Source organism: Penaeus japonicus, unplaced genomic scaffold (assembly GCF_977035675.1).
Source record: "Penaeus japonicus unplaced genomic scaffold, GWHDUDI00000001_assembly GWHDUDI00000027, whole genome shotgun sequence".
NCBI lineage: Eukaryota > Metazoa > Arthropoda > Malacostraca > Decapoda > Penaeidae > Penaeus > Penaeus japonicus.
Genome location: NW_028234429.1, coordinates 5,499,480 through 5,514,479, shown reverse-complemented (window position 1 = coordinate 5,514,479; position 15,000 = coordinate 5,499,480). Strand labels below are relative to the sequence as shown.

Below are 15,000 nucleotides of genomic sequence, written 5' to 3'. Positions count from 1 at the left end.
GTTTCAGTGCCTTTCCTTCGCTCTACGTATGTGGTCCTTCACAGCCTATCGTGACTTCGTCAGCACAGGAAAACAAGAGTACTGATCGTGATACGTAACAACATATCTTCGGTGATGAATGTGGTGCCATGAGGTGCGGTTGGCTATGTGGGGTCATTCGGTGACACCAGTTGACCTGCTACACCCTCTCCATAGTCAATAGCTCCATATGGCATGGTGTCTGTGGGTTCTTTGTTCTCTCCTTCTTCTTTCTCATCTCCTTTATCCCTTTCCTCTTTCTTGTATCTCTTGTTTATGGTTTATGTCATTTCCTCTGTCTTTCTCTATTTACTTTCTTTAACGTCGCCATCGACGTTAACAATTATTTTCCGCAAGCACCACCTACATACACAGGGCCGGCCTTAAGCCAACTGGGCCCCACACCTAAAGGGTCTGCGATAGGGTGAACTCTAATAGCTCACATGCATTTCTTAAGTTCCCATTTTTATCGTTTTCCATACTACCATAGAGCTATAAAGCCTATATATTTTTTTTACCTTTTATATGATTCTAACTGAAAATATTGACCTTGGTGGAACTTGGCTGGGAACCTAGGCCATCTTATGATTTTGATTTTTTGCAATTTTCTCACATATAAACTATTTCTTTAGTTTTCTTCGCTTTTACTTAATAAAATTTAAAAACGCTTGCTTTTAGATGTGAAGAGCAAATAATAATAACGACAATGATAAATACAGATTATAAAATAAACAAATTGATATATAAATCTATAATCCATGACCTGCAACTGAGTATTCCAATATAATATTGTTTTGGCATTTTATTGCCAGGAATTGCTTTATTCGCATCAATCAGACAAAGTTGATCGTGTTGACTTTGTATCTTATCTAGCTCTGCTATTCTAAGGTACTGCGACTATTTAAATGAAGTCATTGTTGATCTGGAATTCCTTAGGCATGTCTCCCTCAATATGTAATTTGTTTTCTATGTCAGTGCTGGTTTATCATATCTTTGAGGAGTCGAGGTTCACCATAGATAAAAAAAACAACTTCAAAATGGCACAAAGAAACCGGAGCCATTTTCGGGAAAGACAAAGAAAAAGAGGCACATATTTTATGAAAATGAAAGGGTCATAAACTGAAACAATGGGTTTCTTTAAAATATTTTCATATATAGTATACAAAAAGAGCATCCCTATTCTTTAAAGAAAATGTATTCAACAAAACATGCAATCTGAAACCAACATACTCAACGGGATTATGGTTCCGGGGCAGTCCACCAAACAGAACAACGACACAACAGTCCCTGCCGAGGAGCCCTAAAACAGTTAATCAAAAGATTTCAGTTGCGTCTCACTTGACGAAAAAGATGATAGTCTCAATTACCAGCAGGCGGAAGTCAGTGAGTGCCAGGAAGGAGGCAGGAGCGATAATGGAGACTCAGTGAAGCAACTGGTGGGCGCGGATCAGCAAGGAGCACAGCGAGCCTCCGTAAATACTTGCACTTGCCTTTCCAGCCTCTACATGAACATTACATACCTGTCTCCCCCTACTCTTCATATTTAGGAAAGAATCGCTCCCGGTTCCTGGTTTGTTTCAGTTAAATACAACTTGGTTTAATAAGGCTATTTTTTATGTATTCTGTGCGATGTTTGGACCGCAAACGCAACAAGAACTCACAACCAACCGGTAGGACAAGCGACCACATAACATGCATGTACTATCCTATCTGACAGAATAGAATGTAGAATGACAACATGAACAGCTAGAAACTTTGTAAGAAAAAAATGAGCGGGAAGATTAAGAGGGGTGTTTGGTGACTCCATACTGACCCGCCTTTCCCATCTAGGGTAAAGATTGATTGATTATTGAAAACTATCACCGATTTTAACTAGCGGTTCCTCATACCACTTTCCTGGGTAAGCCGAAGTCCATGAACAAAGATCCCTCATCTATTGCCACCACTTTTTTCTTTAACATACATTGATAATTGCATGCATTTTGGTGTATATCAAACAATTACCTATCACTTAGACCAGGTTGTATAACATATCCAATGAATACAGGTGCCGTTAATGTGCCGACGCGAGTAATATAGAATAAAGTCTGATGGGAAAAAAACGGTAAGTGTTTTAACATTCATACCAGTGACAGATGATATAGGTTTAGTTTAAAATCCCAAACATAGATGGCCCCATTCTCCCAAGGTACCAGCCAGAAAGAAAACTCAGAATGGCACCCGTCCACGGTCTCTACTTCAGAGAGCGATAACACAGGAAGATGCTGTATTCTGGCTTTAGGAAAGTAAATATGAAAATGAAAATAGTTGTTCTTTGCACTAACTCTACACTACAATTATAGTAATTACAAAACTGAGAAATCCCGTCAGATGACACATATAAGCCTGATAATATTGTTAACATAAAACCTGACAAAAAAAATAGGAACAAGGAAATGAAGAAAGAAAGCTAAAAATGAGTCACGTGAAGCTGCATCCCTCCAAAATAAAACTTGTCTGGTGGGCAAAGCATGTGGCACTGGCGTTCATCTTGTGGTCTAAAGGAAACAAGTGCCCCGTATGCAACGGGTTAAGGATACGAGTTTACAAATTATAATTTTATCTTATTAATCTGATCATATAGATCAGTCATGTATTTAACAGAGGAGTAACAAGTTTGTTAATTCTTTATTACTTTGTGCATTACTTACTAGTTGTGTAAAGTTATGAGACCCTGATAGTTAGAAAATCTGAACAAATTTGGAAACTGGGCTGGATTAAAGTGCACAGCTCGTTTGGGTTTAAAATTAGGCTACTCCTCCACTGTTGCTGCACACAGCATGCATCTGTTTATCAGTCCAAATTCCTTAGGACATTGCATATATCCCGCGATCATCTCCACATCCCTCAAAACCATTTCTTTCATAGTTGGTTGTATTTACTGTATTAATGGATTATGATCATTTTTGCAGTCTCAAAACAAACTTCATAATAAGATATTATCTATTCAAAGTTGTATAGCACTTCAATTCTACACATTTTTTGTATTATGCTTAAAGTTCGAGCATTCAGGGTTTCGTGTTAGCTTTCTATTTCCGCTTTAATGAGTACTTTCCTTCTTGACTGTTTACATCTTGATATTAATTGAAGATATGGTATTCAATTTCAATACTTTAATTTTTGTTAACTTTTTTATCCTTGGTTGATCTACCGATTCTGAAATTAGTATTCTAGGTTCTTCGTTCTTTCCCCTACTTTTTTTATAAGTGGAATAGTTCCCAGATTTTGATTTGCAAAAAATCTTTTAAATTGTTTGTATCTTGTATCAGCAATTCCAAATATTTCTGGGTTATCTCTTTCCAGAAACAATCTTGTTGCTTCATAAGCAATTCAGTGTAGAGAAGGGTATAAATGAGAATGATCAACTAAACTCCAGAAATGCAATTGACGCATTTGGAATAATTATACATTAATTATGAGGTCTTGTAAAGTCATAATTTGTCTAAACCGAATTTTAGCAAAAACACCTGTTTGGCAAATACACAATCCTACGTACAAGGCAAATGAAAGAGGTAATACGGCAGCTATTATTTATTTCTGATTACCAGTTGGGTCCATCAGCTGCGCCACCCCAATCATCACCAGCTCCAGTAACTGGTGCAGCAGCCCAATCATCACCCTGAAAATAAATAAAATTTAGTTTGCTATAACACTAAATTGTCCTTAAAAGGGCTATTATATTAAGCATACAATGGGAACAATGGTTTTAAAATTTGGGAGAACACTTACAGCCTGACCCCAGTCATCAACAGTTGCTGCTGGTGCAGCAGCAGCAGCAACGGCAGCAGTAGCAGCCACAGGTGCAGCGGCGGCAGGACCTACAGCAGCAGCAGCAGCAGCAGCAGCAGCCACAGGAGCGGCGGCAGCCCCAGCGGTGGCAGCAGCAGCTACGGCATCGGGATCATTCACATCAGTGCCCCAGTTCTCGGTGGCAGGAGCCTCGACCTTGGCAGCTTCAGCCTCAGCCTTTGCGGCTTCAGCCTTGGCAGCTTCTTCCTTCTCTTGCTCCTCAGCATCCCTGTAAAATAGGAACTTATCAATCTCTCTCTATATGAAAATATTGCATTACACTAAAAACATTAAACAGGTAGCATTTATAGTAGCAATTTCCCTTAATCACTATTTAATGGTACCACGTCCCTGCATTTTTCTTCTTCTAATAAACGAGTTCTGAAAACTTTCCAATTCCACTAGGGCAGTAAAAGCAAAAATTAATTTTCAATGCGTCTTCTTCAAAATGCAAAACTAATTGAATGTTCCTTGGATATGAAAAGGAAAATAAATGTGTGATTTTCCAAGACCCAAAAATTATTGTATTGCAATATAAAATATTCAAAGTAAAAATTTACTCTATTCCATGACATGAAAAGAATTGGCTGATATTTCCTACTAGCTACCTCCTGGCCACATGTGTAATTAAAACTTGTGTATGCTAGTGCCAATGATGAACAAGAGTGTGCCTTGCCTGCACCAGCTTTCATAACAATGACATCTCTCCAACTTATCACACTGCTACAGTATTCCCATGTCTATCTGAAGGTCCATTGTTGCATGTAACATTTGTACATAAACTGAGTATGAAGAGGCAACTTCACTGCAAGGGATTTCTAAGATCTTGCATCAGAAAAAGTCCAAATAATGCCATGTATAAAGAAAAAATCTGCCATAAGAACTTAAAGAAGGTTGGGGTGCTAAAGAAACTACTTGGTGATAATGAAAAATGCATGTATGTCAATTATACAAGCATGAACTCCCAAAGCCATCCAGCAAATTCATCATGATTAAGACAGACATGGGGTCTAGTCTATAATGCAGTACTTCAACAACAATTGACCACCTGTTGAAGCATTATGAAGCCATTTGTGACAATGTAGGCACTGAAAGATGAAAAAGGACATTGATCAATACTGCCCCCATACTTGAAATCAATGGATAACCATCATATTCACTCTGCCCTACTAATATTTCTTCAGAGAAACCACTCAGAACAAGACGCTACAACATCCCAATTCTATGATTTTGTAATTGTCAATTCTTTGTTTTTAAACCTTTCAGTAATGAAAAGTGGAATGACAGCTCCAAACCCCCTTCAAAGATCCTCCAAGTGGATAAACTATAATTCATAGAAGTTGCTCCACTCAAGAGTTGTGATCCAATATGATCTATGATTTAGAGCAGTGGTTCTCAATCTTTTTTCAGTGATGGCACCCTGAATTTATATAATCCTTTCTGTGGCACCCCTTTTTCACCATCACCCCTCCTCACATGAATTAACTTCTGATATAAAATTGTACCTGTTTGAATTACTTTAATTAATGATTTAAAATTATTATCCGTACTCAAACCCAAATTAACATATGATGTACTGTAGTACATGCCCAAACAAACGTAGTAGTAGTAGTAGTAGTGTGCAAAAGGAAATATCTACCTATATTTTAGTAAAATATTAGAGCAAGTAACTTCCTACACCGACATTTAATTATAGGCAGACTGCTACAAACTGTTTTACAAATGTACCTTGAAACGATCTAGCCAAGACAAAATTCATGGCAATCTTGTGGCACCCCTAGGCGCTGTCCGTGGCACCCCAGGGTGCCGCGGCACCCAGTTTGAGAACCACTGATTTAGAGTAACAACTGGGCCTTAGTTACTATTCTAGAACTATTCTAGACTCATGGCCATTGGAGTCGAGTGTTAATTGTCTAGATCTTTTATTCGGTATTAACCCATTCACGCCGGTTGACGTGATAGCACGTATTGTGGTTTTCGCGTCAGACGCCCTGGACGCGCTATGAGGGGAAGCCGCGCGCTCGGGTAAAGCGAGCGGGCAACTGAGGCTTGCGGCTTGTGCGCCCGAGAATCTCGAGGCGTTAGGCTTATGCGTTCGAGAACCCCGGTATTGCGACCGCGCAAAGCCGGAACTGCCCCGGCGTGAATGGGTTAAAAGAATAGAAATAATCAGCATTTCTTGCAGCACATGAGCGCACAACCACCTGCCAAGATCAGGTATGAATTGCTTATTTTCTCATAAGTCTAAATAAGATATGGTCATTGTATTTACTTATAAAGATGGAACAATTACCACTTCTTATAAATCTTGTATTATGAAAATATTTGGATTATCAACCCATTAAAGACAAACGATGTGATACCATGTCAAATGGTGGCAGTACTTGCCATTGAGGTCATATCACTTTTTTATGGGTGGCACACCAGGTGATTGTGCGCTCAGCAGTCAGCTGGAGCCAGAGTGCACATTGAAGTACCTGGCATTAAGACCAGGTGGAGCCAAAATTGTCCCTGGGTTATGGGTCAACTTCTTCCAAAATCTGTGCCCCAGCTCAATTCTATTCCAGTTCCCACTTTAATAATTGGGAACATTATATGAGCTTCTACTCAACCATACTTAAATTTCCCTCTTGCACCGAATTCTATAATGGCCCAACTAAACTGCTACAAACACATTAGGAGCTTCATGAATTTAAAAGATACCGACCTGTAGAAGAACAGATCAGGCATAACGTCAGTCTCCCATGGAAGGTTGCGGGAGATTGTTCCACGAAGACGAAGAACCTCACGGGCCAACATCCACCACATCAGACCAATGGAGTGGGGGCTCTGGAAAAAGAACAAGTTACCAAGAATACCGATTCAAAGTCTAAATTACCAAATACATTCATCATCACAATTAAATAAGAATCCTATAACAAAGACAAGCATGGGGTAATACTACATTAATAACCTCTTTCATTACAAAATTATTATAAATCAAGTAGTTGATAAAAAGATCTGAAACCTTACCCTGTTGTTGCAGGGAATGGCAATGTCAACATAACGAAGTGGAGAGTCAGTATTGCAGAAAGCAATAACAGGAATGCTGACATAGGAAGCCTCAGTAATTGGCTGCCTGTCTGAGATGGGATCAGTCACCACAAGAAGACGGGGCTCACGGAAAGCAGCCTGAGAAATTAAATGTGAATTAATGTAAATTCTTTAATTAATTGTATATTCAACTAGATTCCATTAACATTCCAAATAAACACTAGTATCTTGCATCCTTTTTACCTGAATCTGATTGGTGAAGGCTCCTGGGGTGAAGCGGCCTGCAATGGGGGTTGCACCAGTATAACGGGCAAACTTCAGCACAGCACGCTGGCCCATGGGGCGGGAAGAGATGGTGTACACATCAGCTGGATTCTCAATGGCAGCAATGGCACGGGCAGCCAGCAAGATCTTCTCGTATGTCTTGCGCAGGTGAATGATGTGCACGCCTGTCAATAAACAACTTTTCAATTTTTCAACTGGCAAAATGGATCTTGCTCTGACAATTAAGAATTGAATAATAATTACTTAGAGTGGGGGAAGGGGAAAATTCCCTTGGCAAGAATCCAGCAGAGCCAAGATTTTTAAAAAATAGATTAAAAATTATGTTCTCATACGGTAAACTAATCTAAAGACGGAGATTTTATAAACATTCATCCTTGACAGACTCACCATCCTGGCGACGCTTGAAAACATATTGTTCCATTTGGAAGTTCATGTTGCTGGATCCGAGATGAGTGGACGCGGCCAGGAACCGCGTCACATCATTCTCTTCCAAAGCCATAACACTTAATCCTCCCGACATGATCTGGAATGGAAATATACAAGGATGAATAAAAATATCATTGTTTCCCTAAAGGGAAGTTAGTAAAATATTAAATGAAAAAATAACACGCAAAACATACCTATAAAATTGGCATATATTTGAACAACATATTTGAACAACAACAATTACTGTTACTCTCAGTAACAAAATTTCAAAATAGGTAACTATTGCCAAGATATTGATTAGAAATGATACTTTCAAATTCATTTTGTTTTGAGGGAGAAATCAATTTACATTATTACATATGTATATAATCATTGGAGTTTCATTTGTTGAATCACGTGGGTAAAACATGCTCCGAGAGGTGCCATGTGGAATCGCATTTAGTCAACTATGAAATCTTGTTATCTACCGGTCAGGAATATAATTAGGATAATTTAAGGACCAGCATGAATGGGTTAAGCAATAAAGTTGCATAAGTCACGAGCAGATGTACAGGGATACAAGATACCCAACTTTTCCTTATTAACCCTAGCTGCCAAAGTTCTGAAGGGTGGTTGTGACATTTTATATTCCAACATTCCCTATACTCCACAATCTGAGCACTGATAGTAGGGAAAGCCACTGATAACTTGTTTTCTTGTTTGACTCAATCTTTAGTTCATTTAAAGACAGCCAATGAGAGCTATCATCATATCAACAGAGTTCGTGTTCCTTAACGTTCAAGAATCGACAAACTCAACTGAGCCAGCTGTTGTGAAGACATGCATTTGCGGTGTTGGTGCCAGTACAAGTTATACAACAGAAACAAGGGATACACAACAATGTATCAAAAAGTTTATTGCTACAAAAGGACTAATTTGAGGTCTATAAAAAAAAATGCAAATGGAGGTAAGTAGCACTTGGCAAGGGCAAACCTCAAAAAGAAGACAAGGTCAGGGAGGTAGTTGTGTTAAGTTTTGTACATGAAAAATGCCTAAAGGATTCCCACCAGGAATTGCTGTGTAACATTATAAGCAACCATGAACATTAACACAGTCAAAGTATTATGGCTGTAACGGCGCTAGCTCCAGAGCTACTGGGTTCCAAAGTCAGCCTAAACTCGCATTTCATGATGTATTTATGGAAAAATATTGTTTGTGCTAGTCTACACTACCCGAAGGGCAGAGAAAACCCTTTCCCCGTCCTTCTAATTTTTAGCCGGTGCCGCTAGTGTCGTAGACTGCCCGCCTTGACAACCAGTTAGGTCGTAAGGTGCCCCATTGGCAATGGGTTAAGCACATGGTGAACACAGGCAGGAAAATCCTAAATAACCACCTATTTTACATTTCTACTTCACAGTAGACAGATGTATGGTGGAGAGAAGATACATTATTTGGCATGTATCAAAATGATACCAGTATCAGTATGAGTTTCCCTGATCATGCCTTCCCCACTATCAGGGTTCAGTTTGTGGGGTATAAAAGGGAATCAAGACTATATCCAATATATAACAGTGGGCAACGGCAAGAAGACTACACCTGTCCACTTTCGTGGCATTTAGGAGCACAGCGCTGTTGGAATTTTTTACCCAAATAATAATTTGATTGAAATAATACTTTAACCTTAATGATAAATGACCCATTTATAATCTACCCAACGAGTATTTCTTTGGAAAAATGTATATCAATAAAATAATTTCCGAGCATCCAAGTTTGTCTAAAAATAATAACCAATGAAAACTATTTTATCTTTAAATCAACAGTCTAATCATGAGCAAGGACAGTTACGTTTATCATTTAGAGGTACGCCAGGTTCGAGTAAGTAGTAGTTTCAAACTAGTTCTTTAACCCATTCACACTGAGGCTTAGTTTGGCTAATGCCACACCTGCAGGCTAGATAAGTATGGTTACCATTACAACCCGCAGATTGACAATGCATCCCAGAAGTTGATTATATAAGGACCTAGTCCAAGCTCTATACAGCCAGATTCTGTGAGAATGTTTGCCAACAACCTCATGGTAGCACCATTAGGGGTGAAAGTAGGTAGGATTATTTTGCACACAGCAAGCCATAATTATCTGCCCCATGCTGATGGGGAATTTTGGCTTCAATTGGTCTAAATGCAAGAGTATTCTAAGAACATAAGCCTAACACCACCATCTATTTTCCTATTCTAGCCGCAGCTGACCACTACATATCTGATTAACAAACATATCAGCTATTCGAAAGGTCATGACAATATTTTGCCCAGCAGCAACTACTGCCACTACTCGACGGAATATTTTGTCACATGGTGTTCATGGGTTAAGAAATCAACATTCTATAATTATACTTCATATACAAATAAATCTTTCAGAATTGCCCCCTCCGAGTCCTAGCCGTTATATTCAAACTTGTATACATCACTACCAAACCTGTATGCAACTATTCTTCTAAATAACACAATAAATAGTTTCTAATTTAACATATTTCTGGCCATTAAGAAGGATAAATGGTTTATTACTATGTATTACATAAATTCAAACGGTATTGACCACTAGGCAGCTAGAGCATGATAGTCTGGTTCACATGTCTAGCAATGGGAAACGAGGATAAACAAACCACATGGGATCAAAGCTACCCACATACCCCTATGTCTATGTTGCTTATTTGTATTGGCTGGACACCACAAATTGTTGTTCAACTCCAAAACCAATTATAATGTCGGAAATACATAGAAGAATAAGGAAGAACAGAGCAAACTCATTAGGTAAATCTCTTATTCCCTTATATTTGCCATACATTTCAAATAAGACAGACAACAAAATTAAGGGACCTAACAGCACTATGAGCGTCCTCTCAAGATACAACTATCACTAACTGCACAGTTAATGATCTCAAACAATTTCCTTTGCGATAAACAGACCGCCACGAGTTCACAGTGACAAACTTCACAATGTGGATATCACAACATAGCACAAGTGTCTATTATTACTAATATATACATTCCCTTATAACCAAAGCCAACAAAGAACCAAACAGTCGACAGAATTACAGCCATTTGCTACGTAACATCATTGTAATAAAGTCACATGTTCCCTTCAGCTTTCCCAGATCCGGGGAATGTTTACATCCTTCCCACCGCTCCACCAACACACATTATTTTTACATCTGCTTTCATCTACTTTCTGTACCGATATAATTAACCATAACCCGATTCATGGATACTTGCGATAATTCAAAATTGCAATCGCCTAGTCAAATCACACACAGAGGCAGTACGAGAGACCACAGAAACGAAAATAACTGAGACTCACGGCGGTTGTGTTCACGCCCGAGGACTCTCACGAAGAAGGAGCGAAAACAACATAGGCGCCGCTAATGGTTCTCTTCTATATCTTTTCTCGATTTTCTCGCTTGAAATGAACTTTTTTGGTAACGAATCGAAGTTTTGTAATTTTCTTTTTTCAAAAACTTATATCATGAGTGTCAAAATAGATTGAAATTAATAAAATTGAGTGATGTTTATTGATAACAGAAAGTGGTATTTATGAATGGGAGGGAGAACTACTGTAAAACATTTTGCTTGCATGTAAAGGCTATTATGAACATATATAATGCTAGTAATCCATCATTCTTGTGGTTATGATCAACAATTTTATCTATATTTTTTCATTACATCCATTATAGATATTTTATTCGACTTGCTATGGTTGTTTTTGTTGACATTCTTGATGTTGATGGAAATGTGTCTGTTGTCCATCATCCTTCTATTATCATTAATATCATTATCATTATCGATGTTTGTCATCTTTATTTATTATTACTATATCTATTAATATTGTTATCATTATCATTATTATCATTATTATTATCATCCTCACCATTATCATCATTATTACCGTTAACATTATTACTAGTACCATCATCATCATTATTATCATTACTATCAATATTGTTGTTACCATTATTATTGTTATCATTATTACTAATGTTATTACTACTGTAACTACTGCCACTAATGATACTGATAATGATATTAATGTTATCATCATTGCCAATATCATTTTCATTATCATCAGTATCAACATCATATTCATTATATTTTTGTTATCATGACCATCATTGTTATTATTACCATTACTACCCTTACTATATTTTTTGACATTATCAAATATTTATATCACTGCAATTATCATTTTATTTCTATTATCATCATTGTTATTATAATCATCATACTTGTTGTTATTATCATTATCATCATATGATTATCACTATCATTGATATCATTACTATCATTATCACTCTCATTGTTGATGTTGCTATTACTATTATTATTATCAATAATATTATCATTATTATCATCTTTGTTATTACTGCCATAACTATTTTTATCATTATCACCTTTATCAATATCATTTTGATTATAATTATTATTATCATTAATATCATTATAATCATTGCTGTCATAATTTTCATGAACATTATTATCATTAATATCATTATAATCATTGATGTTATCATTATCATTCTCTTAGTTTTTTCATTATCATCACATAATTATCATTATTACAATTATTATCTTTATCTTTATTACTCTCAATATCAATATCATTATAATTGTTGCTATTACCATCAATATCATTATAATTGTTGCTATTACCATCAATATCATTATTACTGTTATTATATCATCATCTCTGCCCTTATTATTAAGTACCAATGTGGCTGTTATAGTCATCTCTTTCATTATCATTATTACTTTTATTATTATCATCTTCGCTACTTTCATTATCATCATGATCATCACTATCATTCTTTACCCTTATCTCTTCCATTTATCAGTAGTATTTCTATTGTTACCATGGTTATAGTTTTATTGTTATGACGCCGATGATGATGATAATGGCATTATCATTATTGCCATTATAAACATTGTTATCATTATCCTCGTCATTAACATTACTATCTCAATCATTATCAACAGTTTGTTGATGATAATCATTACTATATTACTACTAATACTGCCGCCACTACTGCGATTATCATCATTATTGTTATTGATATCATTATCAATATCATTATCGTCATATTATGATCATTAATAATATCATCAGTTCTTAGCATTGTTATCATTATCATCATTATTACCATTAATCGTTATTGTTTTTATCAACTATTTTATCATTTAATCGTTGTTGTTATCATCACGTGTTATAAGTAACTTCATTTTTCTCATGATAAAAAAATCCATCTATCACCCTTTTGGGAAATTATTATCTCTATATGGTTATTATTATTATTATGATCACCATTATTATATCATTATCATCATTATTATCATACTATCATTACTGTTGTTGTAAGTGCTCTTAGCATTATTAGTATAGTTATTAGCATTATCAGTATGTGTATTATCATTTTCATCATTACTATTATCATTGTCATGATTACTGTTATTCGTTATAATCATTGTTACTCTTACTGTTATTATTTTTATCATCATACCTATCAATTTATTATCAATATAATCGCTATTATGATTAATCATCATTGTAATATTCATTATTAACACAATTTGAAGTATTTCTGTTATCTCAACATCATCATCATTACTATCATTGTAGTTGATATCCGATCATTATCAATAATTTGAATCAGTGCCATCATCCTTGATTATGAAAATGTTCATTATGATTTTTATGATCGTGTGTCATCATATAATAAGCCTTTTGTCAATATCATCCTCAATATGATTATCAGCGCTACCACTGACACCTTCGCCATCACCTCTTCATGACGTTCCTGTTGATCTCATTATCCTCGTCATTGTTTGCAGTGAGCCTGGCACCATGCAAGGGGAAGCGGGCCAGATGTTTCTCTCTCTCTTCCATCTTCGTCAATCTAGACTGCAGTTGGTGACCCACATGTACGCCCACCTTTGCATCCGCCCGCACCGCCGCAGTGTTGCACCGTTGCTCACACTGGCAAACTCGCCGCCACGTCCTCACAGAGCGGCCCGGCGCGGCGGCTGGTGGCAACGCGACGGCCGCCTCACTGGGCCTTCCTGTGACCGCCGCAATTGCCCCATTTATAGGAACAGACTTTGATACTCATTGTCATCGAGTGCAAGCTGAGGGAACTCTGCGATTTACATTGTCCGTTTTCATCGCTTCCCTGTTGCAAACGCCCTTGTTTCCGCCTCTCGAGTTTACACAATGGATGTTGCACTTGCATAGTTTCCATCCGAGAACAATGCTGACACCTGTTTAGCTGAATGCATTGATTTTCAGACAAAGTTACGAGAATCTCTCAGCGTCTCTATATACAAGGGCGCAGAACCTTCAACCTCGTAGTATATGAGCACCATTACCGAGCGTGATGGTAGTAATATTAAGTTCGTGAACAAGCATAAATTAACGGAAATGCCTAATATGTCAGCTGAAGCAGATGCTCCATGATTTCATTAGAAATGTAGACAGTTAAAACAACTTACATCTTCCAGTACTGATGTTTAATATCGATAACAGCATAGATGAGAGCAGAGACGTAAGTCGAATAAATTCAGCATCATCGGTCCGTCACGGAAGATCACTGAGCTGATTTACATAGGTGCCCTAAACGAAATCCGTCTACTGCTCTTCTGGCAGCTTGTGTTATGGCAATTCTAATGGTATTCTTCATGCTGTTAGCTATTGCTGTCTTTGTTTTGCTCCTGACATTTTCCCATAGACGTTCCCTATTAGAAGATAATTCTAGAGACAGATACCAGTCATAATGCTCGCAGCAAAAGTCCCTCCTTGCCAAACAGGGATGAGGAATTAGTCGTCGTAACTACATTGCTGAATTTTACGATAGTGGTATTTTTTTTTTCTGATTTTTCCTCCATGATATATTACTTCCTCTTAGGATACTAAGTTCTTTCTTGGAGTGTGATAAGAGTTCCGATGTCTCCTATAAAATCACCGCAACAAAGCTCATAATTCTGCACGTTAGGGTTAACTGTAGAGAGATATATTCTTTGTTTTTGGAAGTTATAGGGTTAGTCGCTGAGACATATTTCTTGTGCTACTAAAAGTGCGAAGAATGTATACATTGCCGTATTGGATAATAAGACGTAAGAGATGGTACTCAGCGTCCTGCCTAGATAACATCTTGCTGTTATCGTTTGACTTGTAATTTCTTATTCACTACTCTCTCTCTCTCATATATATATATATATATATATATATATATATATATATATATATATATATATATATATATATATATGTGTGTGTGTGTGTGTGTGTGTGTGTGTGTGCATGCATATATATATATATATATATATATATATATATATATATATATATATATATATATATATATATATATATATATATATATATATGTGC

The 15,000-nt window shown here is 36.8% G+C and overlaps 1 protein-coding gene across 2 annotated transcripts; it reads right to left on the bottom strand.

Moving 5' to 3' along the window:
* Nucleotides 1-3,573: 3,573 nt before the first annotated feature.
* Nucleotides 3,574-10,951, bottom strand: sta (stubarista 40S ribosomal protein SA). Of its 2 annotated transcripts, none has more exons than XM_043035263.2 (7): nucleotides 10,839-10,951; nucleotides 7,552-7,687; nucleotides 7,123-7,328; nucleotides 6,859-7,017; nucleotides 6,554-6,675; nucleotides 3,787-4,075; nucleotides 3,574-3,676 (listed from the first exon to the last, which is right to left on the bottom strand). In XM_043035263.2, the coding sequence occupies exons 2-7, from the start codon at nucleotides 7,682-7,684 to the stop codon at nucleotides 3,599-3,601; spliced, it is 987 nt and encodes a 328-aa protein (XP_042891197.1). In that variant the 5' UTR covers nucleotides 7,685-7,687; nucleotides 10,839-10,951; the 3' UTR covers nucleotides 3,574-3,598. The 2 variants fall into 2 exon arrangements, with proteins under 2 accessions (XP_042891197.1, XP_042891196.1); XM_043035262.2 differs by having other exon boundaries at nucleotides 10,924-10,951.
* Between the last annotated feature and the right edge of the window lie 4,049 nt (nucleotides 10,952-15,000).

Excerpts from the sequence above, each read along its gene's own strand:
- sta (XM_043035263.2), bottom strand. The coding sequence starts at position 7,684 with ATGTCGGGAGGATTAAGTGTTATGGCTTTGGAAGAGAATGATGTGACG. Across the intron at positions 4,076-6,553 it reads CCTGATCTGTTCTTCTACAG|GGATGCTGAGGAGCAAGAGA; the intron begins GTCGGTATCTTT and ends CCTATTTTACAG. Across the intron at positions 3,677-3,786 it reads TTGATGACTGGGGTCAGGCT|GGTGATGATTGGGCTGCTGC; the intron begins GTAAGTGTTCTC and ends ATTTATTTTCAG.